The 24,436-nt window shown below is 41.5% G+C and overlaps 1 protein-coding gene across 1 annotated transcript; it reads left to right on the forward strand.

The window, feature by feature from the left end:
• The first annotated feature begins 742 nt into the window (after positions 1 to 742).
• On the forward strand, positions 743 to 11,348 carry LOC102217289 (protein SOGA3). The gene is made up of 10 exons (XM_014472243.2): positions 743 to 1,788; positions 2,615 to 2,839; positions 2,936 to 3,094; positions 3,829 to 3,897; positions 4,161 to 4,430; positions 4,515 to 4,895; positions 7,215 to 7,877; positions 7,975 to 8,309; positions 8,762 to 8,798; positions 11,218 to 11,348. Exons 1-8 carry the CDS (start codon positions 1,093 to 1,095, stop codon positions 8,083 to 8,085), a joined length of 2,574 nt encoding a protein of 857 aa, XP_014327729.2. The 5' UTR covers positions 743 to 1,092; the 3' UTR covers positions 8,086 to 8,309; positions 8,762 to 8,798; positions 11,218 to 11,348.
• The last annotated feature ends 13,088 nt before the right edge of the window (positions 11,349 to 24,436 follow it).

Here is a 24,436-nt window from a genome sequence, read left to right on the forward strand (position 1 = left end):
AACTGATTTAGCTCACAGATTAACATTGGAGGGTCCCAGCGACTGTCTGCTGAACTACTGTCTAGTTTGTAGACTTCCCCGTAGAATGACTATAATATTTCTTTATTTGAAAATGTTTTCTTTGTCGACTTAATCTGCAACATACCACTAATAATCCCTCAACCAACACAATATTACAGATCAGGCAAAGGATATCATGTTATGGAGGACCAGTTTTGGTCCTTCATTTCAGATGGAGCAAAATGCTAATTGGTTGATTGAAAAACATTTATTTCCACCTAGCAGCACGCGTCAGACTTACATATGAAATTCCAATGAACACAATAAAACGTGTTGGTGTAATGACAAAAACGAAACGTTTGCGTGAATATTTTTGCAAAGTGCTGTACGTTTTTTTTAAAATTATTATTATTCTTTTTTTTTTTATCATCAACCAGACTTAGTGTGAATGTAATGAGGACCAACTACATTATGCACAGGTTTTCTCACCTGTCTGATTTGTGTTCTTAAAAAATCTACATTAACAACCCTGGATATTTAGGAGAAAAAAAATAGCTCTAAAGTGACGGAGTGCGAAAATTAGTGATTATACATGTTATGTTATTTAATTTCCCTTTGGGATTAATAAAGTATTTTTGAATTTGAATGTTAAAGCTGCTTCCTTGTTTTGACGTCCTCTCTGACGTCATGGCCATGGTCCCTTGTGGTGCCTGGTGGTGCCCTCAGTTTTCCAAATGGTTCTGCGGTGATCCGAAAGTCCAGGAAACAGGAAAAGGCAATCGACCAAACTTCTTTCGTATTTTTGTAGAGTTAATGTTCCATCTGGACAGTCAGTTTTTGGTGGAAACCTTTGCTGCAGACATTTTTGGTTTTATTTTTTCGAAAGATGCATTTGGACACTACTGGAGAAAAGCGGCATCTAGTGGCGCCTTTATGCAAGTTGAAACTTTATTCATTTAACATTAAAATGAAAGTGAATTAAAGCAAAGACGCACTACTTTCGACATTATGTATAGCAATTTGATGTATTTTTGACTGTTTATATTATAAACTGGGGGATGTGTGAAATTGATTTAAGTAGAAGCGCAAATTATGCCAGCCGCCAGTGGCGCTGCAGATCCTTCGACAACATTAGCAGCTGGTAAAAGCTCATGGGGACGAAGCAGAGCTCAAGATGGAGCGAGCAAGCGTGCTGCCAAACATCCGAACAGGTCCAGGTCCTCCCTGAGGGCGGAAAGAGGCAGAGACACCGAGGCGGGGAAAACCAGATCCGCGGACGGCCGAGAGGGGGAGCCCGAGAGGCTCAGCAGAGCAGCTGTCCAGCCAGTTGGTGCTGAGGCTGATCTCACGCCGAACAGGGCGGATGCTGCCAGAGTAGATTCACCAGCACCACCGGGTTGCCGCTCTGCCACAGGCACACCCCGCTTCAAACGCCGCCCCGACCAACGAATCCTGCCCAACAAACCCTCTCCTCTGGGGAGAAAAGAGGATAGCAGGCAGCGGGAGACGAGAAGCGGCGCCGCCGGGGGCTGCGGAGCGGGCCTCGACTTGGGCTGGGGGAGAGGAGGATGCTTTCAGGCTGAGCCGATTCACTATCATCCGCACAGGAGACTGAAAAGGAGAAGCGTGAAGATGCAGACCAAAGCGGAGGGCGCTGCTGGGGTAGAGGCCGCGCAGGGAGAGCCGGATCCGGCTGCGGGGGAGACGGAGGAGGCGTCCGTGACACAGCAGGACCAGGCCCTGGAAGAGGAGATAGAGAGGCTGCTGGAGGAAAATGATGATCTCAAGGTTTATGCTTAATCACTGGATGATTCTTTGTTAACAGTTATAAAATACGAGGAAAAAACAGAGAAAAATAGTATGTATTCTGGCGTTGTTATTAAAAGATGGGCAATCAATCATTTAGCTTGTTGATTATTCTTCCGAGGAGAAGGCTAAGCTCTATACGGAGGGGAAAAATGTTATTCATTAGCTTGTACAGATATTGATTCACCTGGATCAATAATGTTTTGTCTTTAAAATGAACTAATCAGATAGTCACAATCGAGGATTTCATACATATTAAATATAGAAGAAGATGTTGGAAAAATCGCTAAATCTGTTAAAGAAATTACAAAGTATAAATCGCCACACTGCAGAGAGATAACTGGGAGCTTAAATTATTTGGCTCTAAAATATTGTCTTTTCGCTACAGTGTCTTGTGTGTTTGTGTTTTGTGGTGGAAAGCACCACAAAAACGTCATGCATAAGAAAAAAAACTATAAACTAATTAAAGTGGAAGCATATTGGTGCCAAATGTCTGGTGAGTAAAGAGCACATTGGCATGAACCTTGCAGTCATTATCGATAACAAAATCAGGAAAAACTTAAATAAACGCTTTAAATAAAAGTTCATATTAAATACATGATACTAATAGTATTATTAATAGTACTAACAGTCAAGGATCAAAAAAAGAAGAAATCAAAGTATAGTTGCAAATAAAAGTTCATGAATGAACAAGAAAGAGATCATTTAAAAGGTTATTTAAAGTAAGCTTTTCAGTGTGAAACTACAGTGAAGCATGCTTTTCTACGTTAATGACCCATCTGCTCATCTTTGGTGTGATTCTTGCCAGTGTGAGATCGAGGAGATGAGGGCCGAGATGGACGAGATGCGAGACACCTTCTATGAGGAAGACACATGCCAGCTGCAGGAAATGAGGCGTGAGTTAGAGCGGGCCAATAAAAACTGCCGGATCCTGCAGTATCGACTGCGCAAGGCCGAGAGGAAGAGGCTGCGCTACGCCCAGACGGGAGAGATTGATGAAGAGCTGCTGAGGAGCCTGGAGCAGGACCTGAAGGTAGAAGCCGCCAGTCAAAACCCATCAATCCTCCTCTGACACTATCGTGCAAAGCATTTGTCGGAGTTATTAGTCCTGCTGCTAATTCTGTTGCAGGTGGCAAAGGACGTGTCGGTGCGGCTGCACCACGAGTTGGAGAAGGTGGAGGAGAAACGGACAAAGACAGAAGAGGAGAATGAAAAACTGAGACAGAAACTCATAGAGGTGGAGGTGACCAAACAGGCTCTACAGAACGAACTAGACAAAACCAAAGAGGTGAGGTCATGCTTGGTAGCAAAGACTAAATGTAGTCTTTATCATGCGGTACCACCGAAGTTTTCATGCAGTGCATTGGCACCTCTGAATTCTAATTAGTTTATAAAGCATGTAAAAAAAAAAAAGCAGATATTTTAAATATAAAATATAACAAAATTGTCCATTTTAATTGGAATGGGCACATAATACAGTTTTATACAAAAATAGTCATACTCTGAACTTTTTCACATCCTGTTAAGTCACTAGTACAAGTTATGTGGAAAGAAAATGAACATTTTTAACACAAAATATTTTGAATGTTAGTGTGAAGTTGTATTTAGTCTCCTTCCCTCAAATAAAATCCAGCTTCAAACGTCGTCTAGTAAAAAGAGGCTAACGTACAGCTGCACAGAATATCAGTGAACAAACAGCATCTCATCGTGTCCCAATCAAAACATCTGTGTAAGAATTAAATACTGATGTTCTTGTGTTACTTTCCATCCGAGCTGACTGAGCTTAAGCTATCTCACAAAGAAAATTGAGCAAAAAACCAATGTCTCCACATCTGGAAAGCTGGTAGAGGCATACCTCTGAAGGACTGGCAGCTGTAAATGCTTCAAAATGTGGTTCTATGGCTTTTATGATTTTTATTTGAAAATATTTATACACTACTTTGAGTTGGCACTGTACGTCTTCGTATGCTGTCGAAACAAAAGCATGAAGGCCTAAACTGTCCTTTGTCCTTTCTCTCTTAGTCTCAGAAGCGAAGGGGAAGCAAAGACGTCCAGAAGGCTGACAAGAAGCCAACACAGACTCCGACTGAGGTCAGAAGCTCTCATTAACAGCTGGAATTATATTCATGTCAAAGTATCTTCATGTTTTGAACCAATCATTTTTCTACGATCAACTATGTCATTCATATGTAGACAGGAGTGCTCAAGCAATTGCAGAGACTTAGTGAAAGTTAAAAATCGTCTTGGCCTAATCTCTTGGCTGATGGGCTGCGGCTCAAAATCTTCACTTTAATCTTAAGTCTTTGAGTCTTTGCGGATTTTTGCAGAGACTGATTTTCTTTTTCGTCTTTCAGGAGGAGAACGACGACCTGAAGTGCCAGTTAGCTTTCATCAAAGAGGAAGCCGTGCTCATGAGGAAGAAGGCGGCCAAGATCGACAAGGAAAAGGACCGCCTGGAGCAAGAGCTGCAGAAGTATCGCTCCTTCTATGGAGAACTAGACAGTACCCATCCCAAAGGGGAGGCCGGGGGTCCGCCCACCACCCGCGAGTCAGAGCTGAAGCTGAGGCTTCGATTGGTGGAGGAGGAGGCCAACATCCTGGGGAGGAAGATAGTAGAGTTGGAGGTAAGACCAGACAATGCAGTGAAAAGCTTTTTTTAGGGGAAATTTCTGGAATCTTTTCAAGTTGGTCTCCGTCTTTCCAATCAGGTTGAGAACCGAGGTCTGAGGGCTGAGCTGGATGATCTCCGCGGTGAGGGGGAGGGTGCCGGGAGCTCAGGGCGTGATGCGACGGGCGGGTCGGGCGTGGGACGAGGTCTGGGTGACGATCTGACCGAGCTCCGACAGCAGCTGCAGCTGGTGGAGGACGAGGCCGAGCTCCTGAGGAGAAACCTCGCTGATGCTGAGGAGCAGAACAAGAGGGTGACAGCAGAGCTGAACAAATTGCGCTTCAAGGCCGGGACCCACGAGGGAGGAGCCAGGCATGGTGGAGGGGGTTCAGGAGGTGCAACGCCTGATGGAGCCAAATCAGAAAATCTGCAAGAGGAGCTGAAAGCTGCAAGGCTGCAGATCAATGATCTCAGTGGCAAGGTCTGAAATTTTATTATCTATGTTGTATGTACTTATAATAAGATCATAACCTTTAACATTTCACATTCATTAAGTCACATTACAACCACAAACTACGGTGCAGGGTAATGAGATGTTGTGTGATTGGCCAACATGCAAAGTTGAAGGAAACGAAACCAGAACATTTCTGAAGAAATTTAAAAGGGCCAAGGGCCAAAGTGTGCCAGTCGGTTGAAACTCAGCCTTCTGATGCTAAAAATTAGCATCAATGCGAAAGTAAGGTGCAATGTACTCAATAGCATGTGGAGAGTCACAAGCATGTTGAGTAACATGGACTTACTCCATTCAATATGTTAAAAATAGCTTATAAGCTAAAATTAGCCAAAATGCAAATGTTAGCCTAAATGCTACCAGTTGCATGTGGGGCATCACTAGCATGTTGTTTTACATTGACTTCCTCCATTTCTTCTGCTCTTTCTAAATACTACTTATTTAGAAAGTATTACTACTTACTACTACACAAAAGTAAAATTCAGATGTTTAGTTCATGGCACTTGGTTACCAGAAAACACGCTCATCTCTTAGCAACAGATTAACAACATATATTGTTATTGTTCAAAAAACATAGGATTTTTCTGCTCTTTTGAAATACTACTTACATTATAGTACTTACTACTTAACAAGAATTGTGAATTTGGCAGGCAAGTCACTTTTTTTTGTGTGTCATCGGTGGTAAATGTATTATTAAACAGACATTCAACACAAAAGTAAAAGTCAAATGTTTACTTCGTGGCACTTGGTTACCAGAAAACACGCTCATCTCTTAGCAACAGATTAACAACATATATTGTTATTGTTCAAAAAACACAAGATTTCTTCTGCCCTTTTGAAATACTACTTAGACCTTCAACACTAAACTAAAAATCTGATTTATATTTCGTGGCAGTTCGTTATCAGAAAAACGCTCATCTCAATTTATAAGTTATAATATTGTTTATAAAACAAATGCTCATTTGAAATACTACCTATCTTATACTACTCACAGTAGTAACTTAACAAGGATTGTGCAGTTGGTGAATTTTGCAGAAAAGCGAAAATGTTTTTTTTTTGTCATTGGTGATAAATGGCTCCTAAACTGACAATAACTTTGGACTGTCAAAATAAAGGCATCACACCCTACAAAATAAAAGCCTTCATATTTTTCACATCAGGTAATTGCTGTTTTGGGAATTATATGACTGGTTTAGCCCAACCGCTGTTACACATGGGATTAGTGTGGCCCTTTAAAATGGAGCTTACTGAAAATTTCAAAATAAAAGCCTCAATATCCCTATCGTGTTGGTGCATTTTAGCCATTTCCTTCTCCCAGGTTAGTGCACCTCTCCTATGCGTTGCTAACTCATGCTCCAATAATTATGCACTCCACAAATGACACGCAACTGAGACAAGCATTTAGAATTCTTTTTGCGAAAAAAATAGGAAAGAAACCCAGTTAAAACCACGTTTCATCTTCTGAGTAATTATTCATCTTTTTGAATCCAAATAAAAACAATGAAGTTTATAGTTGTAACATCACAGAATTTGTGAAGTTCAAGATGCATGGGTCTAATGCTTGATTTAAAGAAACAGACCGCTTACGCACTTAGCGTACGCGGCATTATATGCAGGACAGAAGTGCTGTTGTACTTTCATGCATCGCTGTGAGTTTGCTTTGGCACAGCTCAGGATGGCTTCACCTTCTTTTATACTTAAGGTCAACAATTTATTACCACCGATTGACTGAAACAATTAGCCAGAAAAGTCCACAAATATATTATTTATTTACTTACTTGCAATTAGGTCCTCTTTTTGCCCCACAACAATCAGTCTCTGTCTGCTATCCCTGCCTTCATTTCATCATATGATAACTGTTTAAAGAAAATTCTTGAAATTCTGTCATGACTTTTCTTTAAGAGCGTCACCACAAGATGATCATTTGCCCCACCTACACACCCTCTTGAAACCTTCTGGGGGCAGCCTTTGTTAAGTGCGATGCAGTGTGTGTGTGTCCTGCCTTGCCCAGTCAGGACACTGTTGAGTGGGTTGGGTTGCCATGCAGTGTCAGTGACAGATTTGCTCTACAAACATATCTGGCTGTGTTATTTTCTATAAGATCAACACCAAACACAAATCAGCACTAATTGTTAAGACAATAACTGAGGGTAATTTGGTAATTTCCTACATAAAGTTGGATAAAAATGAATCCTAAATGGTTTCATGATCTGTGTAATTTTGTTTGTGAAAAGCATAATCAACCACAGCAAGTTCCTGTCTCACTGCTCCCCCTCTCTTTTCCTTCAGGTAATGCAGCTTCAATATGAGAACCGTGTGCTCCTCTCCAACATGCAACGCTACGACCTGGCTTCCCATCTCTCCCTGCGGCCCAGCCCACGAGACAGCGACGCGGAAAGCGATGCGGGTGGAGCGGCGAGCGGCCGTCGCGAGAGCGACGAGGACTCCACCTCCTCCCGCTTGCTCCCTCCTCATCGCAAACGGGAGGGCCCCGTGGGCGGGGAAAGCGACTCGGACGAGGTGAGAAACAACAACGGCAGCAGCCGATGCATGACGCCCACGAGGGGCCTCTACACCCCGCCGGGTCCGGAGGGCTCCGCCTCCTCTGCCTTGGCTCGCTTCCTGCCCAGTGGCCGCTGCAACCTCCGCGACAGGCAACAGTTGATAGACATCCGCGTGGAAGCGGAGAGGCTGGTGCGCACCATCGACAGGCTCATTGCCGACACGGCCACCATCATCTCGGAGGCAAGGGTGTTCGTTTCAAATGGCGATTTGATGTTTGGGAGGGCAGGAGAGGACGACGGAGAGGACGATGGGAGCAGGATCAGGGAACATGAACTACTTTATCGCATTAACGCCCAGATGAAGGCCTTCCGAAAAGAGCTGCAAGCTTTTATTGACAGACTGGAGGTGCCAAGGCTTGAGGACAGAGAGGCAGAGGAGCCGCTGTCGGTGAGAATTAAAATCTTTCAGCTTCATGACGACATTCAAAAGTCCTAAAGAGAATACTGACTTTTCTTCTTTTTCTCACCTGTTATGTTTTCCTCAGATGTTCCAACCAATCATTTTGCTCATCCTTATACTCGTCTTATTCTCATCCCTCTCTTATGCCACTATCTTTAAACTAGTCTTCCTGTTTACTCTATTCTTTGTTCTGTGATGTAAGCTATCCTATGTTCAAATCATCCCTGTTTGTGTTTGCTGTGTTGATTTCATTTTTCTTCCACCCCTCTGCCCCCCCAAAAAAACCTCCTCATTTGTTGCCATGGTAATCTAAAGCACAGAAAAAGTTCAGCCCTCACCCTTTCCGCTCATTAACTAGCTTCAACAACTGGAATCTCTAATATCATAACAGATCACTATCAGCATCCCTCACTACAGAAGGTGAGTGTTTATGTGTGGGTTTTTTTCCAATGAATTCATCCTGCGACATACATGGTTGTCATGGTTACTGCCTGACTTAAGGAATGATTGGGATTTCTTCTGCTTTTGTTGTTTTAGTTGCGCTTAGATTTTAATACCTGAATGTAAGCTGGTTTGTAAACACAAAAGTCAGTTTCCAATTATATTATTTGGCACCTGTGGCCTAACTAGCAGCATAAATTATTAGTTTTAAGATGTAATTACCTTTTAAGATGCAGTTAGTTTGTATAGTTTTATTCACTTAGTATCTGAAGTCCACCTTAGAAAGGGGCATTTTGTAGTTACTGAATATATCTTTGTCTAATTATGATCTTCCAAAACAAAAGACGTGACCACAGTTTGTCCTTGACGTGATTAAAAATCGATTTTTATCTTTAACATGCTGTGAATGCAAAATTCTCTTTCTTTTCCAGAAAACTTGTCCTACCACTCTGCTGTTGTTTCCTGAAGGTAAAGTAATGACAAAGTGTGTTTGTTAGTTCTTTCGCCAAGGCAAATGATGATTTATTGTATTGGATAACAGGTGGGGAGAGGATCCAAGGGCGTTTACACTAGAGGGAAGACTGATAGGTCAAACGTGGGCTGTTTTTGTCAGGTGATGCTAAAGTTGCCAACAGAACTCTGATTTGGTTCTACGGTTGTCAGTGAGGGTGAAGTCTTCATAAATACATGCACAGTATTCATACGCTGACATTTTTCACATGTTGTCAAGACAAAGCTCATGACAATATGTGAAGCTTAAAGACAATTATATATGTATTTTTGTATTTTCTCAAATAAAAATATGAAAGCTGTGTGCATTTTGTAATTAGCCCCATTTGGTCTCATTTAGTTGATGAACGTCTGCGAAGTCTTTGCACAAATTCTCAATTGGATCCTAGCCATCCTAGCACATATTTGGGTTGATCTAAACCATCACATTGTAGCTTTGGGTGTATTTTTAGAGTCATTGGCCAGGATGGTTTTGTATTAATTGTCCTCCATATATAGAATTTGGCATTTGCTTTACTTGGTCAAAAGTTCAAAAGTTGAACTTTGGACTCATCTATCAGAACTTCTTAAGGTATTCATCTTTTTTCACTTAAGGGCCCTATGTTAAATGTTGGTGATTATCAATACAAAACAATCTACGACATAAAATCCAATAAAATTATTTGAAATTTTTCGTTGCAACTTAACTTTATGTGGTATTTATATATTTTTTATTTGGAACGGAAGGCCATTTTTTTTAATCTAAAACAAAACCATTTGATGTTTCATTTTTATTTTCCTTTATGTTCTAAGAACTAATTAATCCTAAGTGCAAAAGAACAACAAATCACATCTGAAATTTGAAGAATTCAAAGTATGACCTCAAAATATGCCAACCATGCCATGCATCCACCCGACAGTCTCCTTTCCGTGACTGTGTTCAATAAAGATATTATTGACTGTGACACATTATTACTCACTGTGTCACCCACACCCATTTGGCTTCCTTTGGAAAAATGATTTGCAGCACGGTCAGGTCACAAGACGAAATCTGCCCAGGCCTCCTATAAGCAGAGTAGCAACAGAGGAGCCCATTGGCCGAGACAGCAGCGGCAGCTGAAATAGCTATGTAAACACTTTCCCTCTCTCTGTGTGCACCGGTAATTATAGCCAGGATGCTGGTGACGACAGTCGTCCCAATGAGACTTCGAATGCTGGAATAAATTTGACATTATGACATTTGATCTCGACTCCGATTGGCGCGCACTGGGCTGGTGGTATAAAGCCCGGGGACCCCAGCTGGAACAGAAGATGTTTACCCTTTAGCTCAAAGCTTGGGTCTTAATTCTGAGGAAGGGGACCCTTTAAATCGAGTGTGCTGGGCTTTACGTAACAGAGCGGGGCATAAGAGAAGGGCAGCAACACGGAAAGAGGGGACTTTACAGCTCTGCAACGAGGGGAGTGAAAGTGCTGGAGAGACAGGGATCAGAGCAGAGGAAATATTTACTGCAAGACAGGGAGCATTTCTGTGTATTGTTAAGGTAAGAGCTGTTGGGTTCATTAAGACTAAAAGCCAGGTGTTTTCTCTTCTGGAAATGTTAAACATGTAGTTTATAACTATTATAGTCTGAACTTGAAAAAAGAGGAAAGAAGCAGGATTTTGACCAGTTTTACATATTTTTGCTAAGTTATAAGCCATGTACTTGATTTTTTTAAATAAACTTCCCTGATCCAGGCATAGATTGTCTCTGTCCACGGGACATTGAGTCACCTTACTATGCATAGTTACAGGATTATTAATATCTCCACTCTTACATCACAGGTGGGAGGGAAATGGCTGGTACATTCAGGCACTTTCGACAAGGATGCTTGTCATTCTGAATTATGGCAACAACAACAAAAACCCTTCCCCTCCTAATTTCTTTTATGCTGCTAAGATTAAATAAGATTAATTAGGAAGCTTAAAGTCGAATATTCTAGAAAATTTATAGGAAGATATTTGAATGTCTAGCTTTGAAACCCAGAATCGGCCTTTAACATCTTGGTCATGTTCCGAGCATCTCGTTGCATAGACAGGGTGTTCTGATTCCTGAATGTAGTGAGCGTTGAAGAGGCAGGCTGGAGGTCAAATGCCTGATAAAGATCCGTCTTGTAACACTTGTCCACACATGTGCTGCAGTGGTACAGAAGGCAGCAGTGGATTTTGAAGGAGAATGCCAAAACTGTGGGGCTGTGAATATTTGTCCTCTGAGTGTTGAAACAGAATAAATAGTCAAACTGTTGAAACAAAATCTCGATCTTCCTTAAATACTATTGTTAAAAATAGACATGCGGCCTAGATTTTTGTGTTATCTTGAAGACAAATCAAATTTTCCTTCATGCATTTGTCCTTTTTTAGTGATTTCAGGTCATCGGTCCCATCAGTTACCTAACTGCCACTCCGGCTGTGACCTCTTAACGGAAGAGAGCAAAGCAGAAGAAGGAGGGGCGGAAGCAGCTATTCAACAGAGCCTCAGGGTTATCGAACGGCCTGCGTCATGGCAGCCATCGATCTGGAGCTGGGGCTGGAATGCGGTGGCCGGGGGTGGGGGCAGGAGAGGCCCGACACCGCGGACAACTTTGACTCCGAGATGCAGGAGTGGGAGGATCAGCTGCAGGACATCCAGAGGAAAATAGAAGAGGTAAGAATCGATGGGAAACACATCTAGTGTCAGAGTGGAAAATCAGTTTACACATAATCCAAATGATTTCTTGGTAATCTCAATTGGCGTGTTGAGATTTGTTTTTTTTTTTAAATGTGATGCTGACTTAGAATATAAAATACTAGTGTCACAGGTAGATTTTGGCCAATATGAGATTCTTGTGGTACGATAACCCTGAGTAAAACCAGGACGTCATTGTGATCGTATTTTCACAAAAATAATCTATTTATTTGTATTTATTGACCAATTATGATAGTTAAATGATGCTATCTGTAATTTATATTGACTGTTATTTGGATTTTGAACATAGTTAAGCAAAAATGTGGAATAAACAAAAGTAAGCAAAGATTTTCAGAAGCTTATTGAACCAAAACTTTTACTTTTAGGCACATTAATTAATCAAGCAGTGTTACCTTGATAAGAAAGGTAGGTGGAGCTTTTTCGGTTCCAGTACCATGACTTTCTGTTTATTTTAGTTCACAAATTGTTACTAAACAACCAATATTTTTTTCTTCTTTGTTTGAAAAAAAGAAGTATTCTCCTTTCAAACAGCTGGCTGGCAGTGTGCAGCACTAAATGGGGGAGGGGCAGCATTGAGACTCATTGCCTCTTTCAGGCCTCAGCAAAATGTTCTCTGGTATTTCATTAAAATGGCCATACTGTAAAAAAAAAAAATATGGAAAAAATATAACTTGCTTTCATAAACGCAGCATTCTTTACACTATTTACATCAACCTTCTCAGTTCCCTGAACTCATCTGCACTAAAACAGATTTGAAATTTTACAGGAAGACAATAAACAAGCGTAGCTTAATATTACCCCTCTGTACTAGAGGTACTTCCTGATTGTCTCCCCAGGGAGCGGTAATTGGTGCAAAGTGTGTGTACGCTCCATATTAAACAGTTGGCAGCACACAGACTGACTCGACCTCATGACCTCGTTGGAGCAGCAGTACAGACAAATGTTAACAAGCTAATTAAACTGGGTTGTGCTGACAGACCTGCAGGACACATTCAGCCTCTCTGTCACTTAGACACATAGCCTGAAAGTGGATCCTGAGGGAGGTATCAAACAGATGCTTCTTCAAAGTGGAAAAGCACGTGTTGATTACAAATATAGGTTGGGCAGATTTTGCGTAATATCTGTTATAATTGCAGAAAATAGGTCAAATCAATGTAAAAACAGCAGTGACGGCTTCATGATCTCCTCTTCCTTTTTGTTTTCAAGCTGTACAATGAAGTTCAGGCCCGCAGAGGAGCGAACGACATCACTGGTGACAACCAGAAAAATGGCGGCCCATCTGACTGTGAGCTGAGGCAACACGGCAATGTCCTGTTTGCGCCTGGTTCCCACAGCGGGAATCGTGTCAGAGATCATGATGGGCACGGCTACAGTTGCTGCCGCTCCAACGGGGTTTCAGAGATCGGAGACTTCCTGCAGGATTATCTGGAGAAGGGGAATAAAACGAGCCGGAAGAACAACAGAGCTCGCCACGTGGTGAGTAGATTCCTTGACCCTCGTGCCTTGTTCTGCTGGCATTTGCAAAAACAAGACAGGTGGGATGTCATGTGAGCCAGAGCTGTGGTTCTGACAGGAATGTATTGATTTCAGTTCCCTGAACAGTGCTTACACGGCGAAGTTAGTTTCTCATGTAGCCCAGTGCACTTTGTAGGTACTGAGTAGTGGGTAATAAGGTTGAAATGATAGACTCTCTGTTCCCTCTGGACATCAGTAGAAATTCTCCAGTCAGAATTTAATGACCAATTTCCCATCCCTGTTTTTTTTTTGTAAAGCTTTTAACTGCTCCAGTTTTAGGAGATTTCGATTTTGGTTTAGGAACTAAAATAATACAAGTGTTTGTTTGATGTGATGACTGATTCTTGATATTACTTGTAAAGTGAGTTTGTGAGAAAAAGCAGCCCATGCACAACACTGTTTTACTATTTGAAAACTAATATAAAATTATTAAGGAAGTGACATTCAAAGCTGATGTCAAAGTAATCACCACAGTTAGCAGGGCTAGCATTACTAAAGGAGTAGTCAACGTGTGTCATTCCCTTAAAAATTTTAACATTTTCAACATGACAAATGTTAAAAGCTGAAAAGGATAAAACAGATCACATCTTGCTCTCTCTTGCAATCTAGATGAATCTTAAAAAGTTGTAAAAGATTTCAAAAAACAGTTTCCTCCTCAATAGCTTCTCATATCTTTCTGCTTCCCCAGACTTCATTATCAATACCTCACTCATACTGAAAGTAGTAATCTCCACGACTTCTTCCTTGAGTAACAACTTCCACACCAAAGAGTGTTTTTACACGGTGCACCTACTACTCAAAGAAATGTCCGATTTTGGATTCTCCTACCGGATAGTTGTTGCTCATCTGCCTTTGGAGGTTTTCTGTGCCTAAAACAGCCTGGAGGAAACACAAGTTCCTCTTAGCCTAGAAGCACCTCAGGATCACACAGAATGAGGTGGAGAGGGTCACTGAAGGGACGGATGCCTGGGTTGGTCTCCTGGAGGTCCCTATGGATGGACAATCATTGGTCAATTCTAGTAAACAGCCAATTTGAATATATGTCTTTAAAGATCAAAATATTTTAGCTGTACGTAGCTGAATGATGCCAGAGCTGCTCAATATTTGGTAGACACCATGAACAGACATTAAAATTACTTTTTAATCTCTTTCAGCACTTCAGTGACACAGTTAAGGTGAACCAGGACATCTCTGCATTACAGGATGAGGCCAGAAGACGATCCGGAAATCACAGGTAGAAACTTCTGTCACTGACATGTCAAGTGAATAAAAGAATGAAACCTACATTTTGCGTTTTGAAAATTTATTTTTTTGTTGTTTTTTATCTACTGTCAATCCAGGGTTGGACCAGATCAATATTTGAGCACTTTTGAGGAAACTGAAAACATAAAGAACCGAGTGTCTCACATGAGGGGTTCCCCCCACAGAGAGGAAAACACTGGTGCGAAGCCCCCTGTTGGACAAAGAGATACTTCTGCTGCATCAGCACGTTCTCAGTTCCCAGTCCTGACAGCCGAGTCTCCCTTGTTGGACAAAAAGTCCTTCACTCCAGGAGTCCTGGGAGACAGAAAGTGCAGCAGCCCCTCAGTTCTTAGGAAGTTTGGAGCCATGCTTCAAGAGAATGAGGGCAAGACACTCACCGAATCCGGGGTGGTGACCCATCAGGGACCATCCCCAGAGGCAAAGTGTTCCACTCCTTGCTGTCAGCGCAGAGCTCTGGGAGCCACTGGAGGAGCCAGCAAGGCGCCAATGCGCGTGCCTAACCAGAAATGCCAAGCAAATTCTGATGTGCTGACAGCAGAGACAGAGCCCAGCCAAGACCGGGGTTCATTATTAGACTCTGCTCGGCATCATTTCAAGGATCAGAGAGAAGGCTGCAGTAGTGCTAAAGGCTCTCAGTCTGCTCCCCAACAGGTTCTGGGGAGATCTCAGGTACCAGGGAGCCCGAAGGTCCGGCCCCGGGCTAACAGCGGGGCAGACAGAGAGGGAGGGAGAGCAAGAAAGCAGCAACTGGAGCCCAAAACAGATTATAGGACAACGAGTCCTTCTCCTGGAGCTCACCGGATTCCAAGGAGACAGGATGTACATGACTCTGGCTATTTGAGGGATGAAGGACTTATAGAACTGCTGGACATGCTGGAGATCCAGCATGAGTACAGCTCCAATCCCAGAGCGACATACATGGTTTATGGACAAGAGCCACAGCAGGTTGGTTCTCCTTCATATGTCTTCAGCTCTGCCAACAATGAATCTCTGAGTAACTGTGAGCCGCATGTTTCCCACCAGGTAAATCCTGCAGAGATGTCTCCAGCAAGACCCAAGAGGAGTTTTTCTCGTCCTGCACGCCCCGCCAACCAGAGACCTCCTTCCAGATGGGCCAACCGTACGCCTACTGCCAGAATCAGTGCCCCGTCAGGCCCAATCTACAGGCCCCCTAGCCCTCTTACTCGCACCCCTAGTCCTGGCCTAAAGCATCGGCCTCCCATTTCCTACTCCCTTCAGACAGAAACTATCATTATGTGACATCTTCCATCTAATGACATCTGTCCCCATCACCTTGTACAACATATTTGTAAATAATAAGGGCCTCCTGTTTTCTGAGTGCTAAAATGAAATGGAAAACCTTCTCCTGATGTGTTCTAAACATAACGTCCATATTCACCGGTGATGCTGCAGCTTTAAACTTCTTCTGTGCCTAACTTCTACCAACATTTCACCATATTGCTTTGTTGTTCCCAGATATTTAACTTTTTTGTATAAAAATGAAAGTGTTTTTCTATGTGAAGGATTAGCATGCAGCCCCAGTTCGAGGGTGCGTGCTTTCAGCTTTTCTGGTTGATACATTGAATCAAATGCCGTCTCGTTACCAGAGGGGGATCCAGTTGGGACAAAGTTCCCAGAGGCGACCTGTAGACTGCTGAAAAGTGTGTTGGACTGTATGATGCAAAGTATTGAAGATGTTCAAATAATAGCTGTGACAATTAATTTTAATATGCCTTTCATGTATTTTTCTTGGTAATAAATATGACTGTGCTTAAAGTAAATGCTGATCCCGTGTTTTGGATTGCCTTGTGTCGCTTTACTATAAAAGAATAGAAATCTTTAACTTCTAAAGAAACTGGTGAAAAATATTCACCAGTTACCAGTTATTCACCAGTATATATATATATATATATATATATATATATATATATATATATATATATATATATATATATATATATATATAATGAAAGGACAAAATGATTTGATTAAACTGAATTCAAATAAGTAAAATATAGTGCAGTTTAAGGGCTGTCATCTAGCAATGCACTTTTAAAGAGATTATTCTCCAAAACCATTTGTCACAATGAATAAACTTCAGAGTACGCTAACACTGTAGAGTCATTATTCAGCAACAGTTATGCTTCCCGTCGTTATCAGGGTATCCAGTGTGCTGTGAGGACAGAGATCACTTTTCCTGCTCTGTGTTTCACGCCTCATAAGACTGCTTCAACAACCTCTGGCCTCCCTGACACCTCCTGCTCTCAGCAGGGTGAGGCATCACGCTTTCACACGCTCTCGAGTTCCCACATCTGCACACATGGAGCACAAACTGTCCATTATTTGCTACTGTACACACAGAGTGACCACTTCAGATACACAAATGCACTTGTGTGCATGGTCTGGTGCACATTTTCAACCCCGATAGAGGTAGTTCAACTGTGAAAAGTAATTTAAATGCTTTGTGTGAGGATGAACAGTCCCTTGGCCCCATAATGCCGCAGTCCTGTCACCCAACCTCTTGGTGCTATGCAGCACCTCAGACCAAAATAGCAAGCGTGACGTGTGTTTTGGTGCCAGAAATCTTAGCCTGCTGTCTTGGGGGGTATAAATAAAGAAGAGGAGGAGTTTTTGTCCCCCCCCCCAAATTCCCCTCTGTCTCTTTAGCCATGTTTTCTTTATCTCTGATATCATTATTTCTTTGCACCAATGAAAAAATCTAACAAAAAAAATGTAAAATTTGAGTTTAAATTACTATTTTCAAATTTCTTAGACTCTTAAGGATTTGTATTTGTTTTACTTTTATTTTTGGTTGTAAAAGTGTTATTTATTCTGTCACAAGTGTCAACATAGTACTTCCTCTCTGCCACCTTTCTATTTCTGGAGTCTTCTCTCATTCTAGATTTAATGTGTGTGTGTATGACCACCTTCCTTACAGTTTGGCACCTAGTTCATGCGCTGGTATTTTAATGAGATGTCCTGCCAGGACTTCTCATCAATCTCCCTGGCACCCTAACCCCCTGCCTGCATTAAACAAACTGTGAAATAGATCAACAACTGGATAAATTCTGAATGATATGCATTTATTCACCCCCTTCTTCATCCTCTTCTCCAGCTACTGCTCTTCTCTGTGATTCCCTGTTTTGAGACAATCCGGTCAGGCTGACACCGGATGGCAGAGCTTGGCACAGCGTGTCCCTCTGCTTCGCAGGCTATTCATAAGAGCTCGGACAGCCGGACGACAGAGGGAGAAGAAGGGCGACACAACAAGAGAGGACAGCTGAATCGTAGCCATGGCTTCTTTGACGTCAGCAGGCCAAGACAACACACCCACTCCGACTCCAAGACCAGGCATGAGACCCAGGAAGAAATAAAAACTGCATTAATTCCACTGAAATGTCTGGTTTTTACATTACATTTCATGTTTGTGCTCTCAATTATCAATCCAGATACACTTTAGCACTTCCTCAATATTATTTGGTTGCACACTTCAGCTCATTTTATGGCTTTGGTTGAAGTAACAGTGCTGATCTGCCCTTTTCAATGAGTTGCTGTACATCATAACTACGTGTCAATGTGCTGCCTTCCTGGGATCAGCACAGACATTTGAGAACACCCTCTTGGGATACGTGTCCTATGAACATTTGAACCAATGGGATCGATACTCAGCCTTTAAATCTAGCCTCCCCTCTCTACTGGTCTATGAATCCATTTGGAATACACTTGATACACAGGTGAAATTAGACCATTTTCAAACACATTCTGGGTAACAGAAGTTCCACTGTAAATTATTGATGTCAGTTACTGACTTCAGTAGTTTGCACCATTGTTAAAGAGGTGTAAAAAAAGACTAAAAATAAATTCCACTTTTACTGCAGTATAATTTTACTGAAGATTTTAGACAAAACAGATATTCAAGTATGTTTATTGAATGGTGTGGGCGAAAAAATCCAACTTTTCAGCATTTTATGCATCTCGTAAAGAAGCACTGGATGCCTATAGAAGCAGTGTGTGGCATTCAATCATTTGGATTATTTGCGTGCTGGTATATGACAGCTAAGATTTTTAAGTTCTCATAATTACTAAAATTTTCTACATTTATACTTACATTTTTACCACAGTTGATCAATTATCTGATGGTCTATGGCATCCAAATTCCTTGAGGTATACCTATGACATGACACAAAGGCCAAGGTGTCTTCATCACACATCAAAATGGTAGACAACAGTGACCGCACTAAAAAAAAACACCACCTATTTTTATAAATACAAACCATGTGGAATGGTGAAGATTGTGGAGGCCCCAAACACAAACAAGAGGTAGGCAGGTTAGAGAAAAACTGTGTTTTTAAATTTACAGGACACAAGTGAGCAACTGAACCAGAGGGTAACAAACCACAGAACTTGGCAGATGGATCTGGCAAGGAGTTGACTGAACTGAGAAGCATGGAGGCTGGGGAGGTGATTACTAAACAAGGAGCAAGTGTTTGATTAGTGTCAGGCTGCAAGTGGAGCAGAAGCAGTGGCCTTTGCATGTTTAAGGGATTCCCTGCCACACATCTGACTTAAATAAATGGGGCATTAGCATCATGAGGTAATGCAATCATTTGAATCAGGTGTGGTGAAGCATACAAGCAGCCGGAATGGGTTTTCTCCATAGGGTATCTGGGCTCTCCCTTAGAGATAGAGAAGCTCGGTCATCTGGGAGGGACTCAGAGTAAAGCTGCTGCTCCTCCACATCGAGAGAAGCCAGTTGTGGTGGCTCGGGCATCTGGTCAGGATGCCTCCTGGACGCCTTCCTGGTGAGGTGTTCCGGGCACGTCCCACCGGGAGGAGGCCCCGGGGAAGACCTAGGACACGCTGCAGGGACTATGTTTCTCAGCTGGCCTGGGAACGCCTTGGGATTCCCCTGGAAGAGCTGGAAGAAGTGGTTGGGGAGAGGGAAGTCTGGGCCTCCCTTCTGAAGTTGCTACCCCCGCGACCCGACCCCGAATAAAGCGGAAGAAAATGGATGGATGGATGGTGGTGAAGCATAGACGAATCTAAAACATTGAAGAACAATTAGGCCTGTGGACCAGCTGTGGACCACTAAGCTGTAACGAATTGGGGATAGTGGCAAGGAAAATACACTAACTGAATACACGTGTAACAGCAAAACTAACTAAACAGATCCTTATTGGTGGAAGAACACATCTTTAATGGGAGTGTCAACAAGTGTCCAGGATGCTGTGATGTTTTAGAGATATCTAGACAGGATAGGATATTTGGAAGTTAATACGATAAAACACTACATCTGGCACAAATCAAATCTACATTTATATGCAGCCAGAACTTTGCGACTTTGTGCTCAAAGAATATTATTGCAAAGCATGAAAATAAACAGACTCTGCTTTAGTTGTTCTCTGGAGCCTCACATTCCCTCCCTCCTCTTACCCACATCCCCCATCCATCACTCTCCTGATGTCAGACATCACTGTCTCAAAGGAGCAATAGACTGGAGGGGTCTACGATAAAATCCTCAGCATGTGTCAGTTGCCACCGCAACAGACTCAAAATAGACAGTAAAGCGCTTCTTATGTGTATGTCTCATAAAAATGTGTAGAGAAGGGTGACAGGACCACCCTGCTCGTTGAGGCAGCTGAGCATTAAGAGGCCCAGACGGCCTGAAACGGAGTTGTTTTACAACCTCCCTTTACAAGATTTGCTCTTTTTATATTTCATAATGTTTCCTAATGTTTTCCATAAGCAACAAGAGATGTTTGCATAAGTCTGTTTACTTTGTGCCGTGGTATTTGTCTATCATCCCACTGCACCAGGCTTCCTCATTCACGGGCTACGCAAACCACAACAATCTCCATGTTGTATTTTATTTTAATCAAATTGCAAGCATCAGAGTTTATTGTATTCCTCTTTTATTTGATTGAGAGTATTTTAAAGATATGAAAAATAAACAAGCTAAAAAAAATGCAGTGATCATGTTAATTTACTTTCTAAACACTCCGCACTTCTAGAATACCTTATCTAGATTCTGCATGTGTTCATGAGCTGAGAGTCTTGATTGCTTGAATTATAAATCTACAGGTCAACTTTTTGTGACCCTGCATGTAGAATCGAATCCCACCACTCCGCACTCCATCTCTCACCCACTTATTCTATAAGGTACAAATTGTCCCTTTGGATTTGGGAACAGTTAGTCACAGTTTGTCTCCCTCTGTCTTCGTCCAACTGTCCAAACTGTCAGTGTGTTGGTATCCGTCCATTGACTCAGCCATCTCAAATGGCACATGGCGAGAGCAGCAGAGCAAGAGGCAGAGACATTAAGTACAGAGAGAAGGAGTCAAAAGCACAGAGGATTCCGGAGCTCATTATTAAAATAGAAAGAGGGTCTAAATTTCTCCATCTTTGAAAGGCAACCCACCAGAGTCACCTTTCAAAACAAGAGCGGCGCTATCGTGGGATTAGCTGGTGTTGCTTGGCAGAGGTGACTATAGGGATCTATTTATCTTGTGACGAATGACAAATTTTAAATTGGCTTCAGCGGACTGGTCAGCTGGGAGCAACTACATTGGCCCTCATCTGGCTCATGGCCCATTCATGTGACCTTGTTTTCCTCAGTGCATAAACGCATGCTTTAAAGAGGACGCAGCAATGCTGCTAAGGACTGTTAAGATAATTTACAGTGCTTTGTAGCAGTGGTTAGCTTTCTCAAGGCACTCAATTATCCGAAAATGGAAGAATACATCTACAAATCTACCATGCTCCACCTAAACTTACAAGCAGGTCATGCAAAGGGCTAATTAGAAAAGGAGACATGGCACTTAATGTGTTCACGTCACAAATCTGACCTTAAGAGTAGGAAGAAGAAAACAATTGCTGAAAAAAAGATTTTTCCACACCAATGTAGGGAGGAAAGGCAAAGCGTAGAAAAAGGTTTTCTGTTTAGGTGATGATTGTATCAATAAATAATATTTTGAAACACTGAAGGCCTTAATCCAGTTAGAATTCAGTTGTAATACCTAAAAAGTGGTTGTTCTGAAGCTTTTCATTCAAAATGACCATCCAAATGATGATTACACCCCATAATTCAGAACTATGACAAAATGTTCTAAAGGTTGAAAGTGTCCCTATTTCTTCTACAAATATAAAGTTCCTTGCTATTTCCAAACACTTTAATTTCACAAAACAAGAGGACCCATCTTCAAAGTTAAAGTGTATGTCCTTGAGTGCCTCTGCCATAATCTGACTTTTGAAGTAATGGCTCCTTCCTAGTGGCTTTTCAGCCTAAGTCAGCACAAACCATTTTTTGGCCATAATGCATTTTGGGATACAGAACCCATCTCCTAATAAAGACTCATGAAATAGTCCACAATCCTTGTGGACACACAAGGAAGCATTTTGTTTGAGGTGCTGCCTCAAAAACATTTACAGGCTTCCGTCCAATAATTTTTTATTTGAATTTTCCGCAGCCATGACAGAATAATAATAATAACTCCAATAGTTGTTGTTCACCAGGGTTTCAGATGTTTGAGAGAGAAGACTATAATCGCAACAACCCAATTATCTGGTTTGTTGCAATCCATTATGTAGTTATGAGAGTGTAAAATGTGTTATTTGTGTTATGTTGTGTAACTTACTTTCCACAGCATTAAACGTTTCCTACATGTAGACCGAGGTCAGGAGGAGGAATAAAGTTCCCCATCATGATCAGAGGAACATAACTAAATAGATCATAGATGCCATCTTTCAGCCACGCCTCATTTACTACAACTATTTAAGTCCCTCATCAGTGCAGGCTGGTGATGTAAAGCAAACATTTACGTCAGCTAAAGACATTATAATTTCAAGAATAGAAGCTGGCTTTTATGTGGCAGTATATTAAAACGCCATTCCAATTAGAGGGAGAAAAATATTGATAAATGCCTAATTTCAATATTTATTAATAGTCGGGATATTTAATGATTGTAATCAAGAGCTGTGGTGGATATTTTTGTTTGTGCATGCACCAAACTGCACCTACTTTTTGGATCTTTTATTTCACTTTCCTTACACATTAAGCTTCTAGGTGGAGAACTCATAAATTGCATCATTATATTCTGCTGTATTTAGACATAAGACTTACAATGGACTTTATGATTTTAGGTGTCATCATAGTAATAATATGATATGTTGCTGATATAAATGGTTCAGTAGCCCCAGGATTAGGAAGACATGTCACTTGATAGGCTCTAATGGTGTGAGGTCGATGAGAGTTACAGTAGGAGTGAAGTCATTGTTGGCTCCTGCAGTGGTGAGCTACCCTGTCTGTGAATCTAAAGGTTTATGGGTAGAAATACTGTACAATAAATCAAATTTAAAATATGCAAAGCTGTAAGAAAATGCAATAGAAATATTTGAACAGGAATGTCTTGAGCAAACAAAAAGAGCCTGAATTTAGAAAAAAAAAATGCTTTATATAAGTCAGCAGAGATGGCCAGTCCATGTTGCTCAACAATAAAAATGGTCATAAATAACCCCCACATTAACAAAGCTCAGTTATGAGCCTCAGGGTGATGAAAGATGCATATGAAGGGACCAGTGTTGTATAGTAACGAAGTAAAAATACTTCACTACTTAAGTATATTTTGGAGTACTTTATACTTTCCTGGAGTATGAAAATTTTTGATGACTTTCACTTTTACTTCACTATATTTCCGAACTTAATTGCGTACTTTTACTCCGATACATTTTCAATGTGTGGTTTAGTTACTCGTTACAAAAAAGCGAGAGAGAGAAACAAAGTGTTTTGACCCCACCTACTGATTAGCAAGTAGCAAGCAGGCTACCGAACAAAGTCCGTAGCCTGCTTGCTTGGGCTTGTTCATCACCACCAATAGGATACACCTGTTTCGCTTCTCCCATTGTTGGGGAAATCAGAAATCAGAACACCTTACACCGGGTGGGTGGGTGAGACGAACAGAGAAGAGTGCTGCCCGCACTGACGCGGCTCAGGGATTACGTGACACGCAGCGCCGTGCCCTATAATGCACTGTAAGCTATGTAATGTGTTTTGAGGCAATTGACCAAAATCCCGGACAATTTTTAAATTCCCCCCGGACATCTTTTTAGGTCTGAAAAGTAGGACATGTCCGGGAAAAAGAGGACGTCTGGTCACCCTAGTTCAATGGGGGACAGAAGCCATAGCGATAGCAATTTAGACTAAATTTAACGAATATAGGAAAGGCATGCAAGTTCAAAACCACAAACCATTAACATGTGCTACTCTGTAAAACTGGAACAATTTATTAGCAGGTTTCATTTTGCCTGCACTTGGTTGGGTACATTATTTTAAGTTTATTTGACAAGTTTACCAAAATATAAGAAATGTCATTCAAACTTGCCTTGTTTTACTTTTTACTTGTACTTTTCATTACATTACTTGAGTACATCCATTTTTACAGTAATTTCCATACTTAAGTACAAGACGTTTCAGATACTTTAAGACTTTTACTCAAGTAACATTTCAGTCAGTGACTTCGACTTTTACCAAAGTCGTATTTTGGAGAGGTACTTGTACTTTTACTTGACTCTGAGATTTCAGTACTTTATACAACACTGGAAGGGACTATTTGTGGAGGTGCTGGAGACAGGGTGTGTGTTTCCAGGAGTGTGAAGAAGTGGACAGCAGGAGGTCTTCAGCCATAATATGGTGCACATATTTAACGTGCAGCTATGTGTCTGAAAACATATAGTAACATAGTCTCCTCTCTGTCTGTCTGGCCGTATCATATACAGCATGCCCAGACCAAGGGGCAGTAAGTTGTAAAACATGAAGTCAGGGTGTCCGCGACTTTAGTGCATCATGTTGTAATTTTTCTTTTTTTTTTGCTTGTACCTTTGCCTTCATCCTTCCCTTTGTTTGTCAAATATCTTTTGATCATACACCCTTCCTTCTTCCCTCCCAGATAGATAGAGCTAGCTAACTAAGTATATCTAGTTAGCTAGAGCTAGCTAACTAGAACAATCTAGCTTAGTAGATAGCTTTCTAGTTACCTAGATGGTTATCTAGTTAACTATCAACATAGTTGTCCAACTGTCTAGCTAACTAGCACTACCTAGCTATCTTAAGCTAGCTATCTA

Source organism: Xiphophorus maculatus, chromosome 15 (genome assembly GCF_002775205.1).
Source record: "Xiphophorus maculatus strain JP 163 A chromosome 15, X_maculatus-5.0-male, whole genome shotgun sequence".
Classification (NCBI taxonomy): Eukaryota; Metazoa; Chordata; class Actinopteri; order Cyprinodontiformes; family Poeciliidae; genus Xiphophorus; species Xiphophorus maculatus.